Source organism: Aphis gossypii, chromosome 3 (genome assembly GCF_020184175.1).
Source record: "Aphis gossypii isolate Hap1 chromosome 3, ASM2018417v2, whole genome shotgun sequence".
Lineage (NCBI taxonomy): Eukaryota > Metazoa > Arthropoda > Insecta > Hemiptera > Aphididae > Aphis > Aphis gossypii.
Window position 1 is genome coordinate 42315044 of NC_065532.1, and position 24005 is coordinate 42339048.

Genomic DNA, 24005 nt, shown 5'->3' on the forward strand with positions numbered 1-24005 from the left:
AAGTCGGTATTACACGACTGTGTTCAATATTATGCCGTAAAATCGGTTTGCTTAAAATTTTAGCTTGTCTAGATACAATAATTACAAATCGGTCGATTATTTCTATAGTATTTTTTTCGTCCTACAACTACTACTATAAATCGTATTCGCGGTGATGCGATGATACATACTTACCCCACACAGACGGATTTTTGTTATAGACTCGATCGAGTGCAACTCGAACATATTTTGTAACAGTAACGACCACAACACTACATATCGCGCGCATGTCAGACATGCCGAAATATGTTGCGCGATACGTACCAGCTCATTTAAAACAATACGTTTTGCTTTTGCAGGTCGAGACCGGGGAAACAGCCAAGTCATTTAGCCGGCCGGAAGACTTACACGGAGGACGAGTTGCAAAAGGCTCTGCGGGACATCCAGAGCGGAAAGTTGGGCACAAGACGGGCGGCCGTCATATACGGCATACCCAGGTCGACGTTGCGGAACAAGGTATACAAGTTGGCGCTGGAACGGGACAGCACCGGAAGTGGCGGTACTGCCGTTGGCGCTGGAGTAGCCATCAGGGACGCGTCGACCGTCGGAGACGATCCGTCCAACGGACAAGCCGCCGAAATGTTGCCGATGCTGGCCGACGACGACGACGACGAAGACAGAGAAACGGCGTCCGTCGAAGACGAATGCAGCACGAACAGGGCGACGGCGGACGGCAAGGACCACCACCACCAACACCATCACCACCACTCGGGACACCAACCACATCTGCCGCCGCAGCATCGCGGCCAACAGCCCAGAACGCCGTCGTCGTCGTCGTACATGACTGTCGAAGACTTGCTGCGAATTACGGCGGAACAACAGCAACAGGCGGCCGCGACCATGCCCAACGCCGAGACGCTCCGGATGTTCTTGCAGCATTACGCCAACAACAAACTGCTGCAAAACAGACCGGAAACGCATTACCGCGGCTCCGGACGCGACGTACCGGTAGACGGCCGTTCGCCATCGCCACCGCCCACAGCCGCCACCAGGTTTCCGCTTCCCATAACCGCGGACCTGTGGCCGGCGGCTGCGGCGGCCGCAGCGGCGGCGGCAGCCTTGGACCCTCAACACATGGGAACGTATCTGTCGCACTTGTTGTCCTCATCAGTGACGTCGCCCGCGGCCGGATTGGCGTCGCCGCACTTGCAATCGACTGGAAGTCCGCCGCCACCGCCACCGCCACCGCCGCAGCAACACGTGTCAGCGGCTCACCACCACCAGCAAGAATTCCTCAAAGACTTCACCGTCAAGGACTTGATGCGCAAAATATTGGATGAAGAGCAACAGCAACAGCTGCAGCAGTTGCAGCTACAGTACGGCAACAAACTGGTAGACGCCAGACGGTGGACGTCGAACGGTTGCAGTTCGTCCGAACCAATGGACACGGGTCGCAGTAACGACGACGACTCCAATCCGTCCAACGTCATCCTGAGAATACCTTCGTACAAGCCGGTTCCCGGCAGTAAGGGTGGCGATTACGAGTCGGTGGCCAGCGGCAGGGACGTCTCGTCTCCCGGCCGAGCCAACAGTGCCCGAAGCGATTCGTCGTCGCCTCCGTCGTCAACCGGTGGCGGAAAACATCCGGTAAACCTGAAAGACGTGATCGCCAAAAGCATCACGCACAGGTTCCAATCGGATCCGCCGCTCCCGCCGCCCATACCGGCCGTCGAGTCGTTCGCCCGGGCCTATCAACAGTACCAGCAGCAACACCACCATCACCAACAACAACAACACCATCATCATCTGCAGCAACAACCGATCGGCATGTCCGCTTCCTTCGGTACCGGCAACTCCGTCATCAGGAACCACAACAACAACAATCTGCAGCAGGACGACTGCCGGAAACGAGTGCCGACGCCCACCAACAAATCGTCGTCGTCGGTCATAACGCCCTCGTCGGCCGGCGGCGGGTTCCACACCGGCGGCTCTTCGTCGTCGTCTTCCAACTCGGCGTCGGCCGCGGCCGCTGCGGCTGCGGCTGCTGCTGCGGCGGCGGCTGGTGGCAAGGGAACCAGACCAAAGCGGGGCAAGTATCGAAACTACGACCGGGACAGCCTGGTGGAAGCCGTGCGAGCGGTGCAACGCGGCGAGATGAGCGTGCACCGGGCCGGGTCTTACTACGGAGTGCCACACTCCACGCTCGAGTACAAGGTCAAGGAGAGACATCTGATGCGGCCCAGGAAACGCGAGCCCAAGAACCCTCCGTCATCGTCGTCTGTGTCCGCCGCCGTCGCCGACCATCACTCGGACCGGAAAAAGTCGACGTCCGATCTGTCGTCTTCGTCATCGTCGGCCGTCCGGCCGGCCGACAAGACCACCACCACCTCGTCGTCCTCGTCGTCCGCCACCCCACCGGCTATCAAACTGCCCGCACACGTCCAGTTCCCGGCGGCGGCGCAACAACAGCCGTCGTCGCTTCCGACGCCCAACGGGCTGAAAATGTTCGACGCCGCGGGCGGCCCGGTGGGCCCGTACCAACCGTCGTTTCCGTTCTGGGCCCCGAGCCCGTTCCACGTTCCCATGGAGTTCCAGCGCAATCCCGTCACGTTCCCACCGATGTCGATGATGCAACGGATGCAAGCCGAGTCGCGGCTGCACCATCACCAGGCCGCGGCCGTAGCCGCCGCGTCCATCGCAAGCCTGGGCAAAAACGCCCGCGAGGTGGCCGAAAACCTGTACGACGGGACGGACAACGGCAGCTTCCTGGACGGCATCATCAGGTCCAGTCTGGAGACGGGGCTCAAGTCGGCTGCCACCATGGCGGCCGTCCAAGCGGCCGCCAAGAACGCCATGAAGGGAGGTGGGGCAGGTAGAGACGGCGTCGGCAGTGGCGGCGACGACTGCAGTCCGGAAGGTTCGCCGCGAGCGGTTGGGCCCGAAGACGACGGCGAAGACCGACCGGCCTCGCCACCGTCGTGCCAGGACTCGGCCGCGGAAAGCGAAGACGAGAAGTCACGATTGGAGTCACCGGACGGACAGGAACATCGTCATCGTCATCGGCAGCACGACGATTCCGAACACGAAACGGTCGCCGACCGGGCGTCAACCGCGTCGCCCGAACGCGCCGCTACCGAAACAGAAAACGACGATGACGACATCGCCGATGCGGTCGTCTGAGAGGTATAACCGTTGGTATGCATATAACATGATATATTAATAATTAGCGCGTTTGAAAAAATAAAAACAAAAAAATCGGGAACAAATCGAATAATTATATAAACGTCTTGTGAGACGATTTTGTGTGAGTGTGTAAAATACATAATATAATAATATATAATATTATCATTATGATGGTATACTGCAGAATTCTATTGCCGCCGATTGAGTAAAAATATTATAATATGTATTCTTGTTAATAGAAGGGTGGTGTGAGTTTTTGTTTGTTTTGTTTCGGTAACGATTTCGATTGAGGATAGAGAACGATATAGTTTAAAAATATATAATCGGCTAGTGCAATTTTTACGTAGTCTGTGTTAAAAATTGAAATAATAATACATGCATGAATAACGCACATTACCAAACTGCTGACGGTAATGAAAACCACCATGAATTGTTATTTCGCGGCGTCTTTGTGATAAAAAAAAAAAAAAATTGTTTATATTCGTTTACGTTGTGTTTTTCTATTGTGATTTTAAAAACAAAAAAAAAAAATCTTACGATTTTTTACTTAAAATTTTATTGCACTACCATGTTTTAAAACTACGAATATTTTTTGGTTGTAAACGTCCCGTTTTTATGTACAGTGTAAAAAATTTTATAATTTATTTTATTATTATAATATATATTATATTATATATACAATACTATTACATAAATCATTATTATTTGTAGGTATATATACTCGTATAGTATGTCATATTGTGTTGTATTGATTAATATCAAGGTCTCACGTATACCTTTCTATAGTATATCATAATACGATATTTAATCTAAAATTAATGGTAATCGATACACGGACTAGAGGGATGTATATACCTATATCTTATTATATAATACAATATACACGTTATACATGTACTCGAAAATCATGCATGAAAATGTTTGTGCCATAAAAATATTGATAGTATGTATAATATATTATAATATGTGTACTGAAATATTTCATTGGTAGAGCCGTATTTGCGCTTAACGAATGTTTATAATTGATTATATTTTCTAATCACGTGTTCCATACGAACAAAACGTTTAATTTATTAAGTTTTTTCGTTTTATATACGTAAGGAATAAGGAATTGTTTTTTTTTTTTTTTTGTAATCACTTCTATATTTGTATGTATATATATATAAAAAATTGAATAATTTTTAAGACTATTATTTTGTATTATTGTTCCTTTTAAACGTATCGAGGAAAACGATGATTATATAAAATTAAAGAGCAAATATTAAAAGAAAAAACAAAAAAACACAAAAAAAAAAACAAATAAATGTAAATATATTATTTTAGTGTTCGATTTATAATAATATTATTATCACATGAAAGTCTGTAATTTTTTCTCGATTTTTTAATATATATATATTTTTTTTTTAAAACTCTAATCATATCATTACGACATTAGGTAGTTGTTTTTTTTTTATATATAATATATATAGAGAGGAAGATTGTGCTTTGATTGTATTATGTACTCATTCGACCGCAATCAAACCTGTGTATAAGGGGAATGATAAAATCGATTTACATTCCATACAACGCGATTTATAGTATATATATATAATAACTGCTAAACTCAAATTTTCATCTTCAGTTCTCGTGACATTATTTTTAAAAAACCCAAAGACAGCAAAACATTCCAAAATAAAACGTTTTTTTTTTTTTTTTTGAAAAATATACGTACGTTTATAACGAGTATCGTGTTCAACTGCATTTTATAATTTTTCCGGGGGGGGGGGGAGTGGGATAAATGGATATATGAAAATATGACAGAGCGTTACGGAACTTATGGATTTAATGTTGTATATTGTTATTGATATTAATGTGTAATCAAATAATTTGTGTTCATTAAAGAAAAAAACATATTTTTAAAATATAGGCTATAACTGTTTTATGGTCTTTATATTAAAATGCATTGTTGTACAGTGTTTTTTTTCTTTTATTATTATTATTATTATTATTATTATTATTTTTTTTTTTTGTAATTATTTAAGTCTCAGACATCATGCGTAGTGCTAATGTGTAAAACTGTGTATTTCATATGATCAAAACAAAATATTTTTTCAATTTGTACCCTTACGTTTTTAGTTATTATTTTTTATTGAAATAATATCGTATATGATAATTATTATTACTGTCGAATTGTGTCATTCATTTTACTCTGTACAAAAATATTATTTTTAATAATAATACAAACTTCTTTGAGGTCAATTTTTGTACTAATAAAATCGTTCTTTTTTATGATCGTACATATTATATACATCATGTATCTTATATTATTTCAACGTCGTTGTCATCGCTGCAACGTTTTCAGGATCTGCTTCTTCGTGTTTATGTGTGTACTTCATACAAAATGGTCATCGGGAAGGGGACTGTTCTGAAGACTTAGCATCCAGAAACTTCAATTGCTCCCCTTCTACGGTATTCAATATAATATATTTACAATGGTAATCCAATATTATTGCATCACGATAATAGTAAACGGTGTGCTAGCTGTTTTACTTTGAAAATAATGCGCTAGACAAAAAAATAATTCAACCAAATGTCCACATGTTTACCAAACCACTTGCCTACAATGCTTATACAATCCGCTTATGTTTTTCTCATACCTCGTGTATACCTATAAAAATTATAAAGTATTGTGAGTTATACCTATTTGTATTATTCTTCACTTCGTATGGAGTTGATCCTGAATAAGATCTCGATGTCATGGCTCGAGCTGAATAATAATTGGTATATACTAATGTACAAATAAAAATGAATTTTTTATAAATTTCTAACAATATAGTACTATAGGTTATGGTTTTTATGGTTAAATGATATCACTCGTATAATATTATGCGTGTCGTGCCTACGAGTTATCGTATCCTATCTGCGAGATCATCTGCAGTAGTCTAAACATTTTAATTTTGAATGTATTTCACCTTATATACGTATACTACGATAAAATGAAATCTAATATGATTTATGATTTTATAGTGTGGCTACGATCAAGACACATACAACACTATTGTGAGTATAATTGATTTTATTATGAATCATTAAATATTATTATATAACGAGTGTGAGTTTGAAACGTTAGGTTAGACGTGATCGAACGAATAACTCGAGGTGCAGGTGTCTATAAATAACTATAGAAAAACAATGTTTAATCGAACGGAAATTACGATATCGATTAATCGAAATCAACTGACAAAAAAAAATCATAAGTTCCTATCTATACGCATGCATATAACGAGATGTGCGCATCGGACACCGGTCGATCACGCGTGTACCTACCTATAAAGTACTGCAGGTATTAAAATCATGTGATAATGCGTATGTTACGGTGATCACGGTATAATAGGTATACCTATACCATGTAGGTGTATAAATTATATTATTATAAATTTTTATGCTGATCTCAACCGTCTCGTACAGGTATTTACGTAGTTTTTTACGACTTAGGACGTTTTTGTAGATGTCATCGACAAGTAAGATGTATTAGTGTAATGACCACTCGAACGCATTTATGTTATGCACGCACGAGTATAATATTATTTATTATAAATACGTATGTATAATTTATTGTGCATAAAATAAAAATTAACCGTATAGGTACCTATATAACTAGAAAACTTGTACGAAAAATAAAATGTTCGATAAAATATTGTTTTATGTGCTATATGTATTTTATATATATCGTATATACCCTCTATTAAACCGGAAAACTGCAAAATATTATAAATTATAAATTTAATGTATTCGCTATTGCATTATAAACAAACTATATATGTCATTGTAGGGAATCGTAAGGGGTCTTGGGGAGGTCTTGAGGCCGCTCAAAAGTCTTTCAAGCACACCTGAAAACGAGTGAAAATGTATATTATGTGAGTAGATAATGTAAATTATGAATATGTAAAAAAAAATTAAAAGAAATTATCTAGCAGTAATAAGTCAGTAATACTTTTGACATAATTTATTTTTTTTTTTTTTTAATAAATTATAAAATAACTAAAGCTTGTTTCTGCTGCAGCGTTGTTTATTTGAATTCCATGATAAATAATTGTATACGAAAAATTTTTCTGGTCGTTTGAGGTAGACAATTTTAACAAATATTATATTTAAAATTTAATCAAATAAAATTGCGCATACAACAACCTACGAAGAGAAACTATTGTATTACATTTTCAAGTTTTAAGTATTTAAAATTTAAATGAAATATTTTATTAATTTATAAGCACAAAAGAACTGTCGATTTCTTTGTGATTTTAAATATTTTTGATTCTAGTTTATACTCTCTAAAAAACCACTTATAGAACTTTCTAACATTAATCTAAATTATAACAACGTTTTATCGAATGAATTGAAAATATTTCTTTAATTGTATTTAGGTATTTTAAGTGTTTTTTTACCCCCTCCCCTATTCACATAATTTTATCAAATTTCCACTTACCTACCTATATTCTTTGTTCTTTTACACTTTAAGTGTAACTTGTAATTTAAGTTTAATTTCAGATTCGAAGACTACATTAACAAAATTCAAACATTTTATCCTGAAATAATATCTAACGACTATTCTTCTGGTTTTTCAGAAACACGGCACCACATAACGACTTCTAAATTTACACTAGGTCTGTATTAAAAATTACGTACCTAAAAATATTATCGACACAGAATAATTAAATAAGCATAATATGAATCTTCCCAACATCGTTAACTGCAGTATATTTTGAGTTACTCTTTTAGACATTTAAATGTTCATGTAAGTATTTCAATAACTGTAATTATATATTTTTATTTTTCATATTATATTTTATTAGTTTTCATTTCCACTGTTAATAACATTTGAGCCTCAACTATAACACGGTTTACTAAAATAAACTAGGACTTAAATTAGATTTATATTACATTAATTTATACGTTTTCATATTTTTTAAACATTTTTTTCCTTATAATTAAAAGATACAAATAGACACATCTGAAAATGGTTAAATTGATTGAAAATTTATATTTTCATTATTTGGATTATGGAATTTGTTTCTAAGTTCTTTAAAATTTTGAACGGTGTACGACAATGCGATTAAGTTTAAAAACTTTTACATTGCATATACTTTTATGTCAGGTATAATAGAGATTCTAAGTTTCCAATCAAGTATCGATGCAAGATCTTCGCATGTGAAGAAATTTTGAGCCTATTTAATTTGACTACTTTCTTTCTTACTATTTAAAGTGATTCAGTTTGTCCAGAACCTAACCGAGTATATTATTTATATTTATTATTATTATGAAATAGGTACTAAAATAATAATAATAATCACCAAATTCTCATGTGTCATATAAAATTTCTTTTTAATAATTATTGTTGTTCATTAAAAATATAAATTGTTGTAATATATTATTATTATTGAAATTTGTTTCAAAATAAATACGGAATACTGTATAGAAAAGTTGTACAATATAGTGAAACTAATAACGCCAGATAGAACGAATAATATACGTAGAAAGGTAGAGTGCCAATATTAATTATTAAACGTCAAATTTTTATTTCCTCGTTCAAAGCTCAATACACTGTACATTATAACTCAATATAGATAGTAAAAACCAATTTTTTTTTAATCTAATAAGAATATTCATAAATGCAGTCGTGGTCATTAATAAAAGTTATGCAAATCATTTTCTGAATTATACACGAGTGAGTGTATATATGATTCATGAATTAAATCAAAATAATTACAAAATACTGAGCAATCGGTAATTGCTCTTTGTCTTAGTCAATAATAACCAGGTTAACGTATATTATATATATACATACATCATGCATTTATACACCATATATCATATATCAAACGGACCGCTTTTTGTTACAAATAAACCGTCGAAAATCGTTTTTTAAATTTTTGCTATATATCAGACATAAATATTATAATGTGATAAACTTCTCAAAAATTACAAATGCTTAGTAGGTACAATAATAATTATATTATATACATAAATACAGGTAAATCTCGTTGTTCTATATAATATTTTTTATTATTTAACTATAACTGTATAATTCACGTAAAAAAAAAAAAGAAACTATTGGAATGAAAATATTACAAAGAAAGATACGTAGTTATTTCGGAAAACATAGGGGAGGGATAATAACTAAGCCAAAAAACAAAAAAAAAGAGTAGTAGCACGTGTGTACGGGTCCGGTACGAACAACAATATTTATAGACAGTATGCCCGGTTACCTAAAAATAATTCACACATACCACATTTTGCATGTACACGAATTTACAAATAACTGTAGTGAAGCACAAACTGCAGGCCAGCTGCTTCCTATTTTAAATAATTAAACACACGAAACACTACAGCATACATACGACATAAAAGGATATTAAACAAATGTAAATACAAGTGACGATTAGCGTTATATTCACGCTTAAAGAAAAATAAAAAAAAAACCTGTGAAGTAGGCAAGTTGCTGGTTTTGAGTGTACCGCGTCGTTGAGTAGGTCACTGCTATACAGTAGCAGGTTGAACTAATTTTCGCCTAAAATAAATTAAACATAGATGTACGCAAATCCCAGTTTCAGAGGTAGAATAAAGATAATATGGCCCGTTTTCTAGATTTGCTCTATGAAATCAGGCCCATAAATTCACTTTTTTTTACTTATATAGTATCAAAATTAAAATTGTTTTAGTTAGTTATTAATGTTATTATTTTGATAGAGTTGTATGGAATGAGATAAACTTTTCAAAAGCCCAAATTTATTTTTAGTTTTTTTTTTCCGATAAATAATAATATTAATGTTACGATAATATAATTACAATTTAAAATTATCAACAATTATTTTTAAAAAATATTATTGGATTTTAACAGCTGTAATTCCATAATCAATAGTTGTTTTTCACTATAAAGTACATAATTTGTGTTAAATAAAACTTAATGAAGCTAAAGCTTACCGAAGCCTAAAGTGAATACACCTATATATATCTACCTCGCCGAGACCCATAATTAAATATTTTTACGTTGCAAAAAAAAGTTCAGGAGCGGCAACATATCCTGCCTCTGCTGTCCCCGCGCACGCGCATATTAAATAACATGATATTTTGTAAATTAATTATTAATATATAATCTCATATAGTATTCAAATACGTATATGACCATATAGATGTTATTTACTCAAGTCTGCAATATCAATATAGGTTCTATATAGAGCGGGACGAATAGCTAAGTTTATGGTTTATAAAAAGCTTGAATTCAAATTTAAACATTTTGACATTTCGTGGTTTACGCAGTAAATAATGATTTACGAAAAATCTGAAAGTCGCTGAGAAATTTATTTTTAGATTACATCAAAACAACTAAAAATCGTTATTTTCTGTTCAAACTTCTATAGTACCGTTGCAATTTGAACTTGAAAGATGTCGGCTACGCGTTTCTAACGTTTTTGATTTTTTATTTGACCGAACGCAACGCAACTATAGACTCGATCTTCTACCAGAAACTCCGGTCAAAGTCTTAAATCGAACGCGGCGGCGATCAACAAATTCACCGCGAGTCCACACGTCGTGGAAGTTCAATGCAGCGGTGACCCGATTTCGCGATTATATGACCTGCATCATCTGCACCGGCACTATTGGCACAGTAAATAGAGGCATGTACATCGTGACATCATATTATATACCTACCTACGGTGGTCCACCCTTATGTGTATCAGTAACGCAGTGTGTCAATGTGGGGAGAAGACGCTAAAATGTGGGACAGTGTATACGGCCTAAGTCGTCAGTTGGGGTGTCGACGGTTATGTAGTTGACGAAGGGGGCGGGAACCTTGTTTGCCCTACATTCGGATTTCACGAGAGCATATATGTATGTCATCCCGATCATCGTCGTATATTGGTCGCGTAGGTCTCATAATATTTTACGCCAGTGTGTGTGTGTGACTCGAACGGATCGTAAATCGGTTTTAACCGGAGCCGTGAGCGCGTGAGAATTTGAATTTCATTTCCACTCCCGCCGCGGCTCTGCAGCTGCAGTGTAAGACGACGAGCGTCGTACGAGGAAGGTCGCACGGGAAGACACGAGGAGATGTAACTACGGTGTGACGGTGGCTGACGGAACTGATAATAATAATATAATATATATATGTAGTGTAGAGACACACATACACTATATATTTAGGTACGCGTCGTACGCTGCAGACGGCGGACGAGAACCCGGAAAATCCGGAAGTGATTGCGCTCTCGGGTGGATTTTTTCAGTTTTACGTTTTTACCAGCTATACACACATACATATATATATATACGTATTTATTTTTACGTCGTAATTGCGTTTTCCTGCGCCGCCACAGCTGCAGCGCAGTGAGTGCCGATCGTCAGACGCTCTCTCCCCCAGCCCCGCAATCACCCTTACACCGGCCTAACCCTCTCGCCGGCGCCGAAACGCTGCTGCCGAGTCGTGAAGAGTCGGTGGGGGTATATTACACGTCCACCCCTGTCGACCGCGCACTCGGCCGTGTGCGCCCCGCCGAACGGAAGCAATTTTCGCTGTGCGCACCGAAACTAAAGGCCTAAAAGTTAATTGTGCGCCGCTGCCGCAATCCTTCCACGCACCTGCACGCGCCCGTATGCACCTCATCATCGTCGTCTACTCTTTTCCCGCCCAACTTCTTCTCATCTCTTTCTCTTCCACGTCTATATACACTGCTTCTCACTGCACTTCCTCCTATACACCACTCGTATACTTTTCCTCTTCCTCGCCACTGCAGCAAACACATCTCTTCCACGATAATATATATATAATATATATATACATATTATACACGGGTATAGGTATGCGTTAGCACTTTGAGGGAAATTGTCTATTTGCGCGTCGCTATCGAATTTTCGTTTTTTTTCTCTCCTTTCAACCCTTCCACCCGCCCTCGAGATTACGAGAGCTGCTCGTTTCATCATCACGTACCTATATATATATATACACACTATACAGATACCACCGCGTGAATATTGTACCTACGTACTGCGCGAGGCGCGAACGCTTGAAACATTAATATCACAAATTTGAAACGAATTTTTAAATTCTAGCCTTTAGCCATCGTTATAAATGTTATCCAATAACGATTTTCATGTACAGGCACACAGTAATAATAACAAATATGACTCATAGTATTCATTCGCTTCATATTGTCATCCGACATTTTTTAAGCTTTTGTCGGCTTTTAAACGAATTCTTATATTAAACGCTATTTATTGCTAATAATAATTCATTCATTTAAAGTCTGTTTGTTATGGAGCTTTTATTATAAGGATTATATATTTTCAAATAATTAGATTTTTATATCAATAAAGGAGTATCCAGTGGCGATGCAAACCTCTTTTCTTTTAATAAAAACCACCTTATTTTTTTGTTATGTGAAGATGATTTTATTTTTAAATATATTCAATTCAAAATCCCAACGAATAATTTTGAGTTATTAAAATGTATTATGTACACTATACGGATGCAAATCCTAATAATAAACAATAGTAATAATTTTTCATTAAATATAAAATAGATTTAATACCCTTAATCAAATATTTACTCATTGTTTCGATGTTTTTATATTGAACTATGCTGTGACGCAGGAAAGCACATCATAATATTTGTGAACATATACTGCATTTTTTAAAGTAAACATTTTGTTTTATTATTTTATACTTCTAAGACATCGTAGACACTAGACATATACAGCTAACAGTTGTTGTTATATAAGACAATATATAGATTAAATTTAAAAAAAAAATACACAATATTATAACAAAATACTTATGTTTTATATACCTACTAGCTATATATATATATGTATCGAAAATATCGAAAATTGACTTGTGGTGCGTTTTTACCGCGAAAACCTCATGAGAAAACATCGCAGTGGATAGATCTCAAAATGTTGTGAAAAACTACGTGAAAACCGTTATAATCGTTTACTTAGTCTACTCTACATGCAGCCGATCTGCAAATTCGCGATGTACATCAGGTGTGTGCCACACACCAAGCATGCTACAGGTATACAATTTCGTATTAGTCTCGTACACGCACATTTTTCGGTACCTATGTGCGAACCGCAATAATAAAACATAGGCACGTAAACGAATAGGTGCGATACATTATATTTTACTATTTTACTTTCCCAAACCTGTTTTACGTATACAGACTGTATAGGTTTACCCTTGTAAAATATATAATATTATCATAACTACATAGTCGTGTTACATATTATAGAACTCGGACGGGCGCATAGGTATATTGTGTTCAATAATATCTACATAATATTATTTATTTATCTCTACAGAGTAATATACATATTTAACTGAACATTTTAACTATCAGGGTTATAGGTCCCGAGATTAATTTTTTCAAACGTCTAACTATAAAACTGAAAAAAAAATCTATATTTATTTTTAGTGTTTTATCATCACGAATAAGTATTTTAAGGTTTTATACTATTTCATGAGACGTCATGTGCTGCAGTTTTGGTTGGATCCGATTTGGAGGATGTAATCGGAAGCAATAGATAGTTTTCTAAAAGCTGCTTATAATACAAATAAATAAATAAAAATGTTGATGCATAAATATCAAATATATTGAATAATATAGGTTTGGGTTAACTAACATAAAAAATTTAAATATTAAAGGCTAACGCGCAGTAACCGTGGACCACACTTTTACGGGACGTAATCCCTTGATATTTTACTCCGTTCATTAGAATCTAAAATAAATAAATAATATGTAATAAAAAAAAAACATCATATACACTTTTTTAGTAGAAATATAGGGTTTAAAACTTTAAACCCTGTGTTTTTTTTATACATTTATTTTTTAAAATTTTAAAAACATCACTTAGCAAATTATTGTAATCGGTTTAACGAACCACTCCGTATACAATACCTATTAACACGACCTGCAGTGTACATATACATACGTTCACGTTATAGTCGATTGAGATCAGATATCGTCGGGAGAAGAGAGTGTCACTTGAAGGTATCTGTTTGATTTACGATCCGCTGAACAGAATATTACGACAGCGCGTTCAAAGCTTTGGCGGTTATTCGCAGAGATAGTTCATAGGTACCTATAATTTATAAAGCCACGGTTGTCATGGCTAGTACATGTAATAATATCATTATACGTGCACAATACAATGTTAAATGTGGTAAATAGGTACGACCGCTGAACCACAACGGTACATAATATAATCTTGGGTTTGTATTATTTTGAACGCATCAAAAAAAAAATTTTGCAGAACGATAACTGACAATATATAGGTAGGCGCCTATAGGTAATCAATATGTATTTTGCGTAAACTGCACGTATGGCTGCAAATTCGAATTACGTCTATTTAACCGTAATATAAGTATATTGTGTTTCACGGCGTACGTAACATTTTTTTTTTTTTTTTAATCGAATACCTACCTACTAAAATTTACAATATCGATTTTACGGTACCCATGTCAACGTTAAAACTAACAATTTTCTTTAATTATAATAAATTATTTCGAGCGCCTATATATAGAAGAGACATTATTTTATTATTAATTTCGTTAAAAAACTTATGATCAAAAAAAAAAAAAAAGGATTCCGACTGACACCGTTTAGTTTTGATGGTTAGTTTTTGCAGGATCTTTGAGAAATAGTGATTTGTATATAAGTTTATTTTTCGTTATCTTTCGGTATGTTATGTCAGGGACGGCCAAACTGCAGTCGATCGCGGAAAATTTCAAGGTCGATCATGTGTATATATGTCATATTATTTACCAATTAAATATACACACACACACACACACATATATATATATATATATATATATATTATATTGTTATTATTTAAAAAAAATAATAAGGTCGTTAAATGCATAACAATAATTATATAATAATTATTAAACAAAAATTTTGGGCAGGGCGTTCTTGTGGGTCTTCGCACCATACAGCCAATCAGCGCACTATACTTATTATTCTACTTTTCTATTGGTTATTATTATTGTTCGATTCGTTTTAACTTATCTTAGCTACTCGAATCTCAAAATTAAGTCCGTCAGTCGTAGTTAGAACGCAGTGATCGATAGGCATACTTCTGACCCCGAAGGACCGTTCAGAGCACCGAGCCGTTGACCACATCTCATATACCATATACGTCGACAATAATAATTGATTCGTCGTCGATTCTATATGCACATTCCGAGGTGGATCGTGGACGATTGCTTAACTTAAGGTACGCTTTAAACAATTATTTTAATATATTATAATATCTATACTATAAAAGCAAATATCGATTTTTTGTCGATTTTTTGTCACAGCGCATTCAAATGATTTTTTTTTTAACTCGTTAAATTAAGTTGTTTTAAAATAATAAAGTTAAGTCAAGTTAAAAGTTATTCATAATTTTTTTTTCGTTAAATGGTTAAGTTAAACGTTAACTTTGAAAAAAATAACTTAAATTAATTTAAAGTTAAAATTTTCTAGTTTTTAAAATAAAATATTCTAGACACGTAATAATGTTTATTAGATATTTTTCTTTACGCCCAAAAAAATTACTGCGGAAATTTAAAATGTTACATCTAAGTATTAACTCGCTATCAAAAAACCTACTTTTCTAAAAACCTCATTTAAAAATTCACATTATTCTTAGGACGAAAAATAATTTAATTTAGATATTCTTGAATAAAACCGACTTAAAGTTAACACATTAATCTTAAAAAATAAATAACTTATTAAGTTAACAGTTAATTTGAAAAATAAATAACAAGTCAACGTTTTAACGTTTTAACTTAATTTTAACTTTTAATTCGTCAATGCCTAACCTTGTACAAATCCACTGCATCGATAAACGTATTGTCACCAAATTTTTTTTATTATTATACGCGACAGTTTGTTGGAGGTTTTAGTACCACTTTTGTTAGGGAACATGTTATTTATAAATGTTATTTGTATATAAACACACTATTTGGTGTGAAAAACTAAACATATCTACTCGTTCCTATAGTAATAGTATGTCTATCTTTATTTCATTTATTTCGAATGAGAACATAATAAGGTTACACAAAATAAGTTTTGTGTCTTTCCGGTAAAATTTGAATTGCTTAACGATATACGCTTTTAATAATTATTTTAATACATTATAATATATAATACGCTTATACGTAGAAATTCAAATTTTACAAGAGTAACACAAAACTTATTTTCTGTAACTTTTAATGGACAACTAAAATTTTTGACTTTTCTAACTTGAAACGTCGATAAAAAATTTTGGCTGCCCAAAAAAACTTGAAAATTTAATACAAGGTTATATGTAAGGTCTCAATGTCTCATAAATCGTTCTTATACTCTTATATTCTTATTATCCTATTTTGGTGTATTCAGACCATTAAAACATATAATCCGTTTAGAATCGTTTTTCGTATACAATGATACCTATATCATTGAATTCAAAATCCATTATAATGAGCTAGTAATAATCTACTATAAAGCAGAGCGTTGCTCACTTGACTACACTTTTTTTTTATCGGCATATTTTAAATGTATAGTCTTGGATTTTTAGTGCATTAGTGCATGCAATTTTTAGGACATGAACTTAAAATCCCAGCTGACATAACTAATTAAAAATTAGAGTGTAAAGTGTTAGCGAGCATATTTTGATTTTCATCGATTTTATTTCTTTTTTTCTTTTTAAAGAATATTTCTATTTCTTTTAATAAACAAATCCGGAATTTACTCAATAAAATTTATAATTATTAGATAAACGAATATCATAATAGTTACCGGGTCAGTGAAACGACTACAAATATATACTATCACAAAGCAAAAACTTTCTTTTTTTAACGTTCTAACTATGATTTCGACTCTGAAGCAAGAATTTTTTTTTTTTTTTTGGTTAGAGTACCTAATTAATACTTATTTTAAAATTATTATGTCACATTTAACTATTCAAGGATCATTAAAACTTTGTAGGTACTACCTCTATTCATTTTGTACTGAAAAATATTTTTTCTTATTGTTTTAATTATAAAACACTTATTAAACATTAATTAAACAATGAATATTAGTGAACAAAATATAAAATAAATAAATATTTAATAATTTTATTTTAATCATCAATAAAATGGTACAATAATTATATAAAAAAAAATCTAAATGTGGGGAATAATGTTTAAAATAATTCGTTTAAAAAGTATTTGAATATAATATTTTATTCAAATACCTACCATACAAAACAGTATAACTAATAACTAAATTTTCGAAGGTAATAAAAATCTACAGTAGCTTAAAACTTTTGAATAATGTATAATATATTTTCAACTTTTAGGTGAAAAAATAAACTCATACTTTAATTATATTGGAAAATGCATGCAAAATACACTTAACAAAATATTTAAATTCGTTATTTTAAAATTAAATTATAATTTATAACAATTTATTGAACGGACGAACAGTATACCTAGTTGTTTATAAAATTAAAAACAATATTATCAAAATGATACCTTTTATTACTTTATAATAAATTTGTATAAAACATATTTTAAACCTAATAAAATAATAAAATAAAAGGACATACTATTTAGTTTTATAACTAAAAATTCATCAAAATTAATAAAATTAATTTTTCGTCACAAAAATGTAGGTATATGAATACAGTATGAAATTATTAAATATAAATATAAATAAACGATAAAATAATAAGTAACTTTAAGTTAGGTATTATTCATTTATTAGAGGTACCTATTTTAAATAATTCTGACTTTACATTGTTATTGATGTTATCTGTAGCCATTTAAGTTACTCCTCCTTCTTCGGTTCTTCTAACTATCTAACTACAACTGAAACACTAAAAATTGGGTGCCAAATATCACTCGTCGCACCTAAATGGTATGTGTACTCAGTACTGTGTAATTTAATATATTATAAATTAAAATTAAATAGTGATTTCAATTATTATGTGAAATTGTGATTTGAATGCTGAGTTAAGTCACGTATTTTTTGGCATTTGATAGATAAAATATATCAAACAGACAAATATTATACGAATTTGATGGGTTATTGTCTATTGAGTTAACACTAGCAACGTCATGTGCTATAATACAATATAAATTATATATGTTTTATAATAATTTTCCACAGAAACTTAAAATCAGACGTGTGCGTGCATTTTTGAAGTATTTTACGGATATTTAAAATTCGTAGAATGGTAAACATTGTAATTCGTTAATCGGTTTAACGTGAGTATATATTTTCTATCATGATTATTATTTTAAGCATCATTAATATACTCGTAATATATTTATATGTTTTTTTTTAACACGTATGCAGTGTGTAGGTACACACTGCACACTAACGCCTGCCAAACACGCTTGGGTCTATTTAATAGTCGTTTAATATTTTTATGATAAATTTGTATAATCGCGTCTGATTTTTTTTGTTCGTTCTGAATACAATTTAATCAAATAAAATATTATTCTGCCACACAAATTATTTTTTTGTAACGTGCAAAATTCATTTAGAGAAAATGGTTTAATGGTTTAATTTTTTCCCAAAGGAAACAAATTCAGTTCGGTATTGTATCGAGTTGTATGTTATGATAAAATTATACTTTTGCAGTATTATTTAATATAATAATATATTAGTCAATATTTTGTGTCTAGCGGATTTTTTAGTCGTTTAAAACATATTGTGTACAAACGTTTGTATAAAATTGCAATAGTATAAAACCACATAACATATTTTGATCGACAATCTATAAATGAAGTGAAAAATGTTCACCTAGAAAACGTAATACTATATGTAATATTAAGTCTATAGTTTATACAGATCTATGTGACTATAATATTATATAGGTACCTACCACGCAGATATCATGTCCAATGTGATCGTATTTCTTGTTTTAGATTTTGAACGAACTGATGAATGTATTGATTCTACAATGATATGTGATTTTTTGTGTTTGTGTACATGATAACTTTTCGAAATAATGCTTTAATTTAAAACTTTAAAGATGGTTTCCGACTGCAAGTCCCTGATGCATTATAGAGGTCAAAAGTAAGAAGTTTCCAGAACTTTAAAAAAAAAAACGATTATTTTTATATGGTTGTAACTTAAAAACCAATCACTGTAAATTCTTGGAATTTTCACCAAATGTTTATATTGGCATTATATATACATGATTAAACTTTCAAAATATTTTAACTTTTTTTGAGCTATTTATAGACAACTGAAATTTTCAAGTTTTCTGAGTATTTTTTATTGAAGTATTTATATATATAATATATTAATATTAATTTAATATTATTTCATAAAATTATAATGTCGTTGAATGTATAAATATAATACTCTTTATTAAACAACAACATTGGGCAGGACGTACTGTAGGTCTTCGCATCATACAGCCTATCAGCGCTCTGAAGACTTACAATACTACTTTTCTATTGGTTATTATTATTATTTGTTATTAGACGCGTTTTAATCTATCTTAGCATTTTGAGAGTCCCAACATTAAGTCCGTCAGTTGTAGTCAGAACGCAGTGATCTACACTTAAAACTCCTCAGGACCATTCAAAGCACCGAGCCGTTGTCACAACTCATATACGTCCAACCACAAAAATTGATTCATCGTCGATTCTATATTATACACATTCTGAGGTTAGTCGTGGATGATTGTTTAACTATTCGCTTTAAACAATTATTTTAAAATATTATAATATTCTATACTATAAAAGCAAGTCCCGATGTTTTTGAACGTATATAACTCCACACTGTTTAACGTATCGTCACCCAAATTTTTTTTAGTATTATACCTGACAGTTTGCTTGAGGTTTTAGTACCGTGTTAACATGTCCAATATTTTGACATTTTCAGATTTTTACAGAAATATTTTATTTGTGTTTAAACACGCACTATTTGGTGTGGTAAACGAAAAATATCTACGCGTTCCTACAGTATATGTATCTTTATTTCATTTATTTCGAAAAAAGAACATGATAAGATACACATAACATATTTCTGTAAAAATCTGAAACTTTAAAAATATTGGACATGTTCCCTAACAAAAGTGGTACTAAAACCTTCAGCAATTATTATTTTACTCAAAAACAGTTTTCGACTAAATCGATTCTTTTATATGGTCGTAACTTAAAAGGTTATCACTTTGAATACTTGAAATTTTTACCAAACGTTTATATTAGTATTATCTATACATATATAGTTTAATTTTCAAAGTATTTTTGATCTTTTTTTGAGTTATTTATGGACTTAAATTTTCGATTTTTCTAAGAATTTTTTTTATAGTATCGACAAAAAACTTTGAGTGCCCAAAAAAACTTCAAAATTTAATATAATGTTCCTTATAAGTTCTTCTTATTGTAGTTAAAAAAATCAAAAATCTTTAGTCACAATATTTTATAAACGTTTATAATTCAAATTTTTACGAAATATGTCAAAATTGAGAAAATTTGATAGCAATTTTATTATAGTTATTTAAATCATAAATTTTTTGTGTTTATATCTAAGGTCAACACTATATTTTTCATAAGTTTTTCTACAAAAAGCTATAGAGAACTCGAAACATCCTTTATAGGAAAAATTTTATGCACGTTTGAATTTTAAGTTTTTACGAAATCGCATAACGATAACGATTTATCTTCAAACGAATTTAAATATTTGTTTTTATTCAAAAAGTATAAGTCGTAGATACTTAAAAATATCACCAATTATTTAGATTTGCATTTTCTTTACATAATTTAATTTTCAAAATATTTCGTTTATTATTTTAATGTTAGGTATTTCTAGGCATTTGAAATATTCGTTTTTGTTTAGTTTTTTTTTTTTTTTTATAAATATCTATAACATTTTATTGGCTCAAAGTACTTGAAAATTTATTACAAAGTTCTCAGTTTTACAGTCATTTCAAAAATTATAAGAATAGGTACATAGGCACAATTTTTTTTTATTAACATTTGAAAATCCAATACATACAGATATTTGTAAAAATCATGAATATTTGCAAATTATTTTGTAGGTTTAATTCATAAAAATTGTTGTACAATAAGTAGCTAAGAGTTGAAAATTTAATACACGATTTTCCGTAAGTTTGGCTTACAATAATTATAAAAGAACTTGAAAGTAAAAAAAAATATCCTTAGTTTAAATTTTTATTTACTTGTTAAATAACGGTTTAGTACCATCAAATAATTTAAAATTCTTGTTGATTAAAAAACGTTAACTTAACTTAATTAACTCAAATAAATTATGTAAATTATAAATAACTACAAATTATATGATAACTATAGTAAGTTGTTAGTTTCTAGTATTTATCTAAAAATTCAAATTTAAGGTAGACTGCCTTTGTCGTATCACTGTTGTGGTATGATAACAGCTCAGCTGTTATCCATTCGATACCGAGTGACGAGCGTGGACAGTGGCCAATATGTTTATCTCATGTAACGATTTAAAACTAACTGCCTCATACATGCAACTATGCAACATGTTCATTGTTCATTCTTAAAGTTAAGAGTAGTGAGTAGTAAGTTTTTCGACCGTCATTACAACACATAGGCGCAGCTCCGTTTTTTTATTGTTTTTGTCAACAGACAACAGAACACACTCACACGATGAACAGTCATCAATTCGTTCAGTGGAATTTTATGTTTTCTGGTAACTATTGTTCGAGCAACAGCCAATATTATGTATTAATGTTGTTTTTTCTAGTTTAGGATGGTTTGTGTGTTTAACTGTCTTGATGGAGTGTTGTTCCTGTTCGTGGTTCGAACGCCAAAGCATACTTCTTGTTCGATGATTTTACAGAAAGCAGCTGTGACTGGATATTCGCATACACCCGAAACTTGCACTTTTAATCGTATTAAGTTTTAATACCTTGGTTTTTAGTGAGTTTTGCATGAGATTAAATCCACCATTCAACACAGTTATATGTGATTGTGAGTATTGGTCACCATTCATGTTATATTTATTAGGCGTTACTGTTATAAACTAACCAAAGAAAATTATTCATAAAATTGTTTATTGTCCTAGTACCTAGCCTTCTAACGTAACTAGTATTTTTGTGTGTTAATAATTAACTGTTCTTTCAGAGACAACATTTTTCAACATTGAAAACAGTTACCACCCTCACGACCGGAATTGCTGTATACTGTACGTGGTCCAACCGTCAAGTTTTATAATCATAAAAATATTACTATCTAGGTACTATAATATGTATAAGTATGTGTGTGGATAGTGGATACCTGCATAATATAATAGATATACTAGCCATAATAATGATTAAGGAAGGAAATAACTACATTTCCTAGGAAATGTTTAAAATGTATTAGTTAGTTATTAATTAGTGCAATATTGCCTTAGTGTATTAGGGGTTATCATAAATTTTAAAACGCTTAGGAATTATGTAAATTATCTAAACTGTGATACATACTAGTCATACAATTCATTAAAAATCTTTTTCACTTTAAGTAATATTAAGAACTAACAGAACTTGAATTGTTCAATAACTTTAAGAAGTTATGACTAACTCCTCCACTAAATCCATCGAAAAAATAATTTAACAAAAGCACTATGGTCACATCAGTAGTTATTAATTTAACCCTTGCATTATACAACAGAGTTTATTTTATATTTTTTGAAAATGTGTGCAACTTGTGAATATCTCATTAAGATTTGAATTATCAGCTATTGTGTAAAAACAACTGAATGAAATTTGTTTTATCTGGCTTGCATTAAAGAAATTCATAAAGACTTTTATTGATACTTTAATTTTTAAAATGAGTTTGTGTATTTTAAAGTTTTAATTTTTTTTTCACAACCATCACTCACTTAAAAGTTAAAATAATCAATAAGATGCTATGAGATTCCCTACATAATAGGTAATTTGACTCTTAATTATGCATTGTCCTTATAAGCATTTAAATTCTATTTGATACATTTACATAGTTGTCTTCAATTTCTATAGATACAGCAAGGTGAAGCATAAAAAATATTTTGTTATAATTCAAAAAGTATAAAATTATAAATATTTGAAACTTTTTGCTATTATGCATATTATTATTATTGCAATATGCAATTACATTTTCAAAATATTTAAATTAATTTAACGTTGGTAACAATTATTATACTATAGACTTCACACCATTAACAGTATGACAGTATTATGACATTTATTTATAATAAATTAATAACAATATTATATGATATAATACTTTAATTATTATTATATAATACGATAATGTTTTTGCCAATTTTAAGTTCAACCTTCTGTATATTACTTGTCTTGTAAAGAAAAATTAACAACAAATTGTAATGTACTTAATCAAACTATAGATACAATTAATAACAACTAACAGGCTAACCATTATCTTCACTTATTATTTTGCGTTTGGAATGGTTTTTTATGAATTCAAATTTAACTTATTTTTCCCTTACAAATTATGATAATTATACTTCCTTTCTAATGTTTACTTATAAAGTTATAACCTATTGTGTATCGTAATTTTAACTTTTATTAAAAAATTTCCTATTACTAAAATAGAAATCTATTCACTTTCATCTTATTTAGATGCTTTTTTCTACTTTACCTTAAACAAATAAAAGTATTTTTGAAATTGTTATTGAGAAAATTATAAATTATTAATATGATAAATTTATTAATGTAATATTGACTTTTCTAATTTAAAAAATTAAACTAAATATTATTATATCTAATATATACATATACTCCAAATGTATTTCATACTATTACATCATCATAATATTGTAGATCAATAGGAAAATGTTTGTGTGGTATAAGTAACTTAAAAATTAATCTAATTACTTT

General features: G+C 32.3%; 1 protein-coding gene and 1 long non-coding RNA gene across 6 annotated transcripts in view; both read left to right on the forward strand.

The window, feature by feature from the left end:
* Positions 1-4856, forward strand: part of LOC114128046 (mushroom body large-type Kenyon cell-specific protein 1-like) — a 111409-nt gene extending 106553 nt beyond the window's left edge. For all 4 annotated transcript variants that reach the window (XM_050202707.1, XM_050202705.1, XM_050202706.1 and 1 more), the window contains one exon: positions 339-4856. In XM_050202707.1, coding sequence (XP_050058664.1) covers positions 339-3159 — 2821 coding nt within the window. In that variant the 3' untranslated portion in view covers positions 3160-4856. The remainder of the gene's footprint in view (positions 1-338) is intronic.
* A 14817-nt stretch (positions 4857-19673) lies between these two features.
* LOC114128048 (uncharacterized) lies at positions 19674-23695 on the forward strand. Of its 2 annotated transcripts, XR_003592725.2 has the most exons (4): positions 19674-19825; positions 21516-21835; positions 21890-22116; positions 22270-23695. It is a non-coding gene; the product is annotated as an uncharacterized LOC114128048 (long non-coding RNA). The 2 variants fall into 2 exon arrangements; XR_003592724.2 differs by having other exon boundaries at positions 21516-22116.
* The last annotated feature ends 310 nt before the right edge of the window (positions 23696-24005 follow it).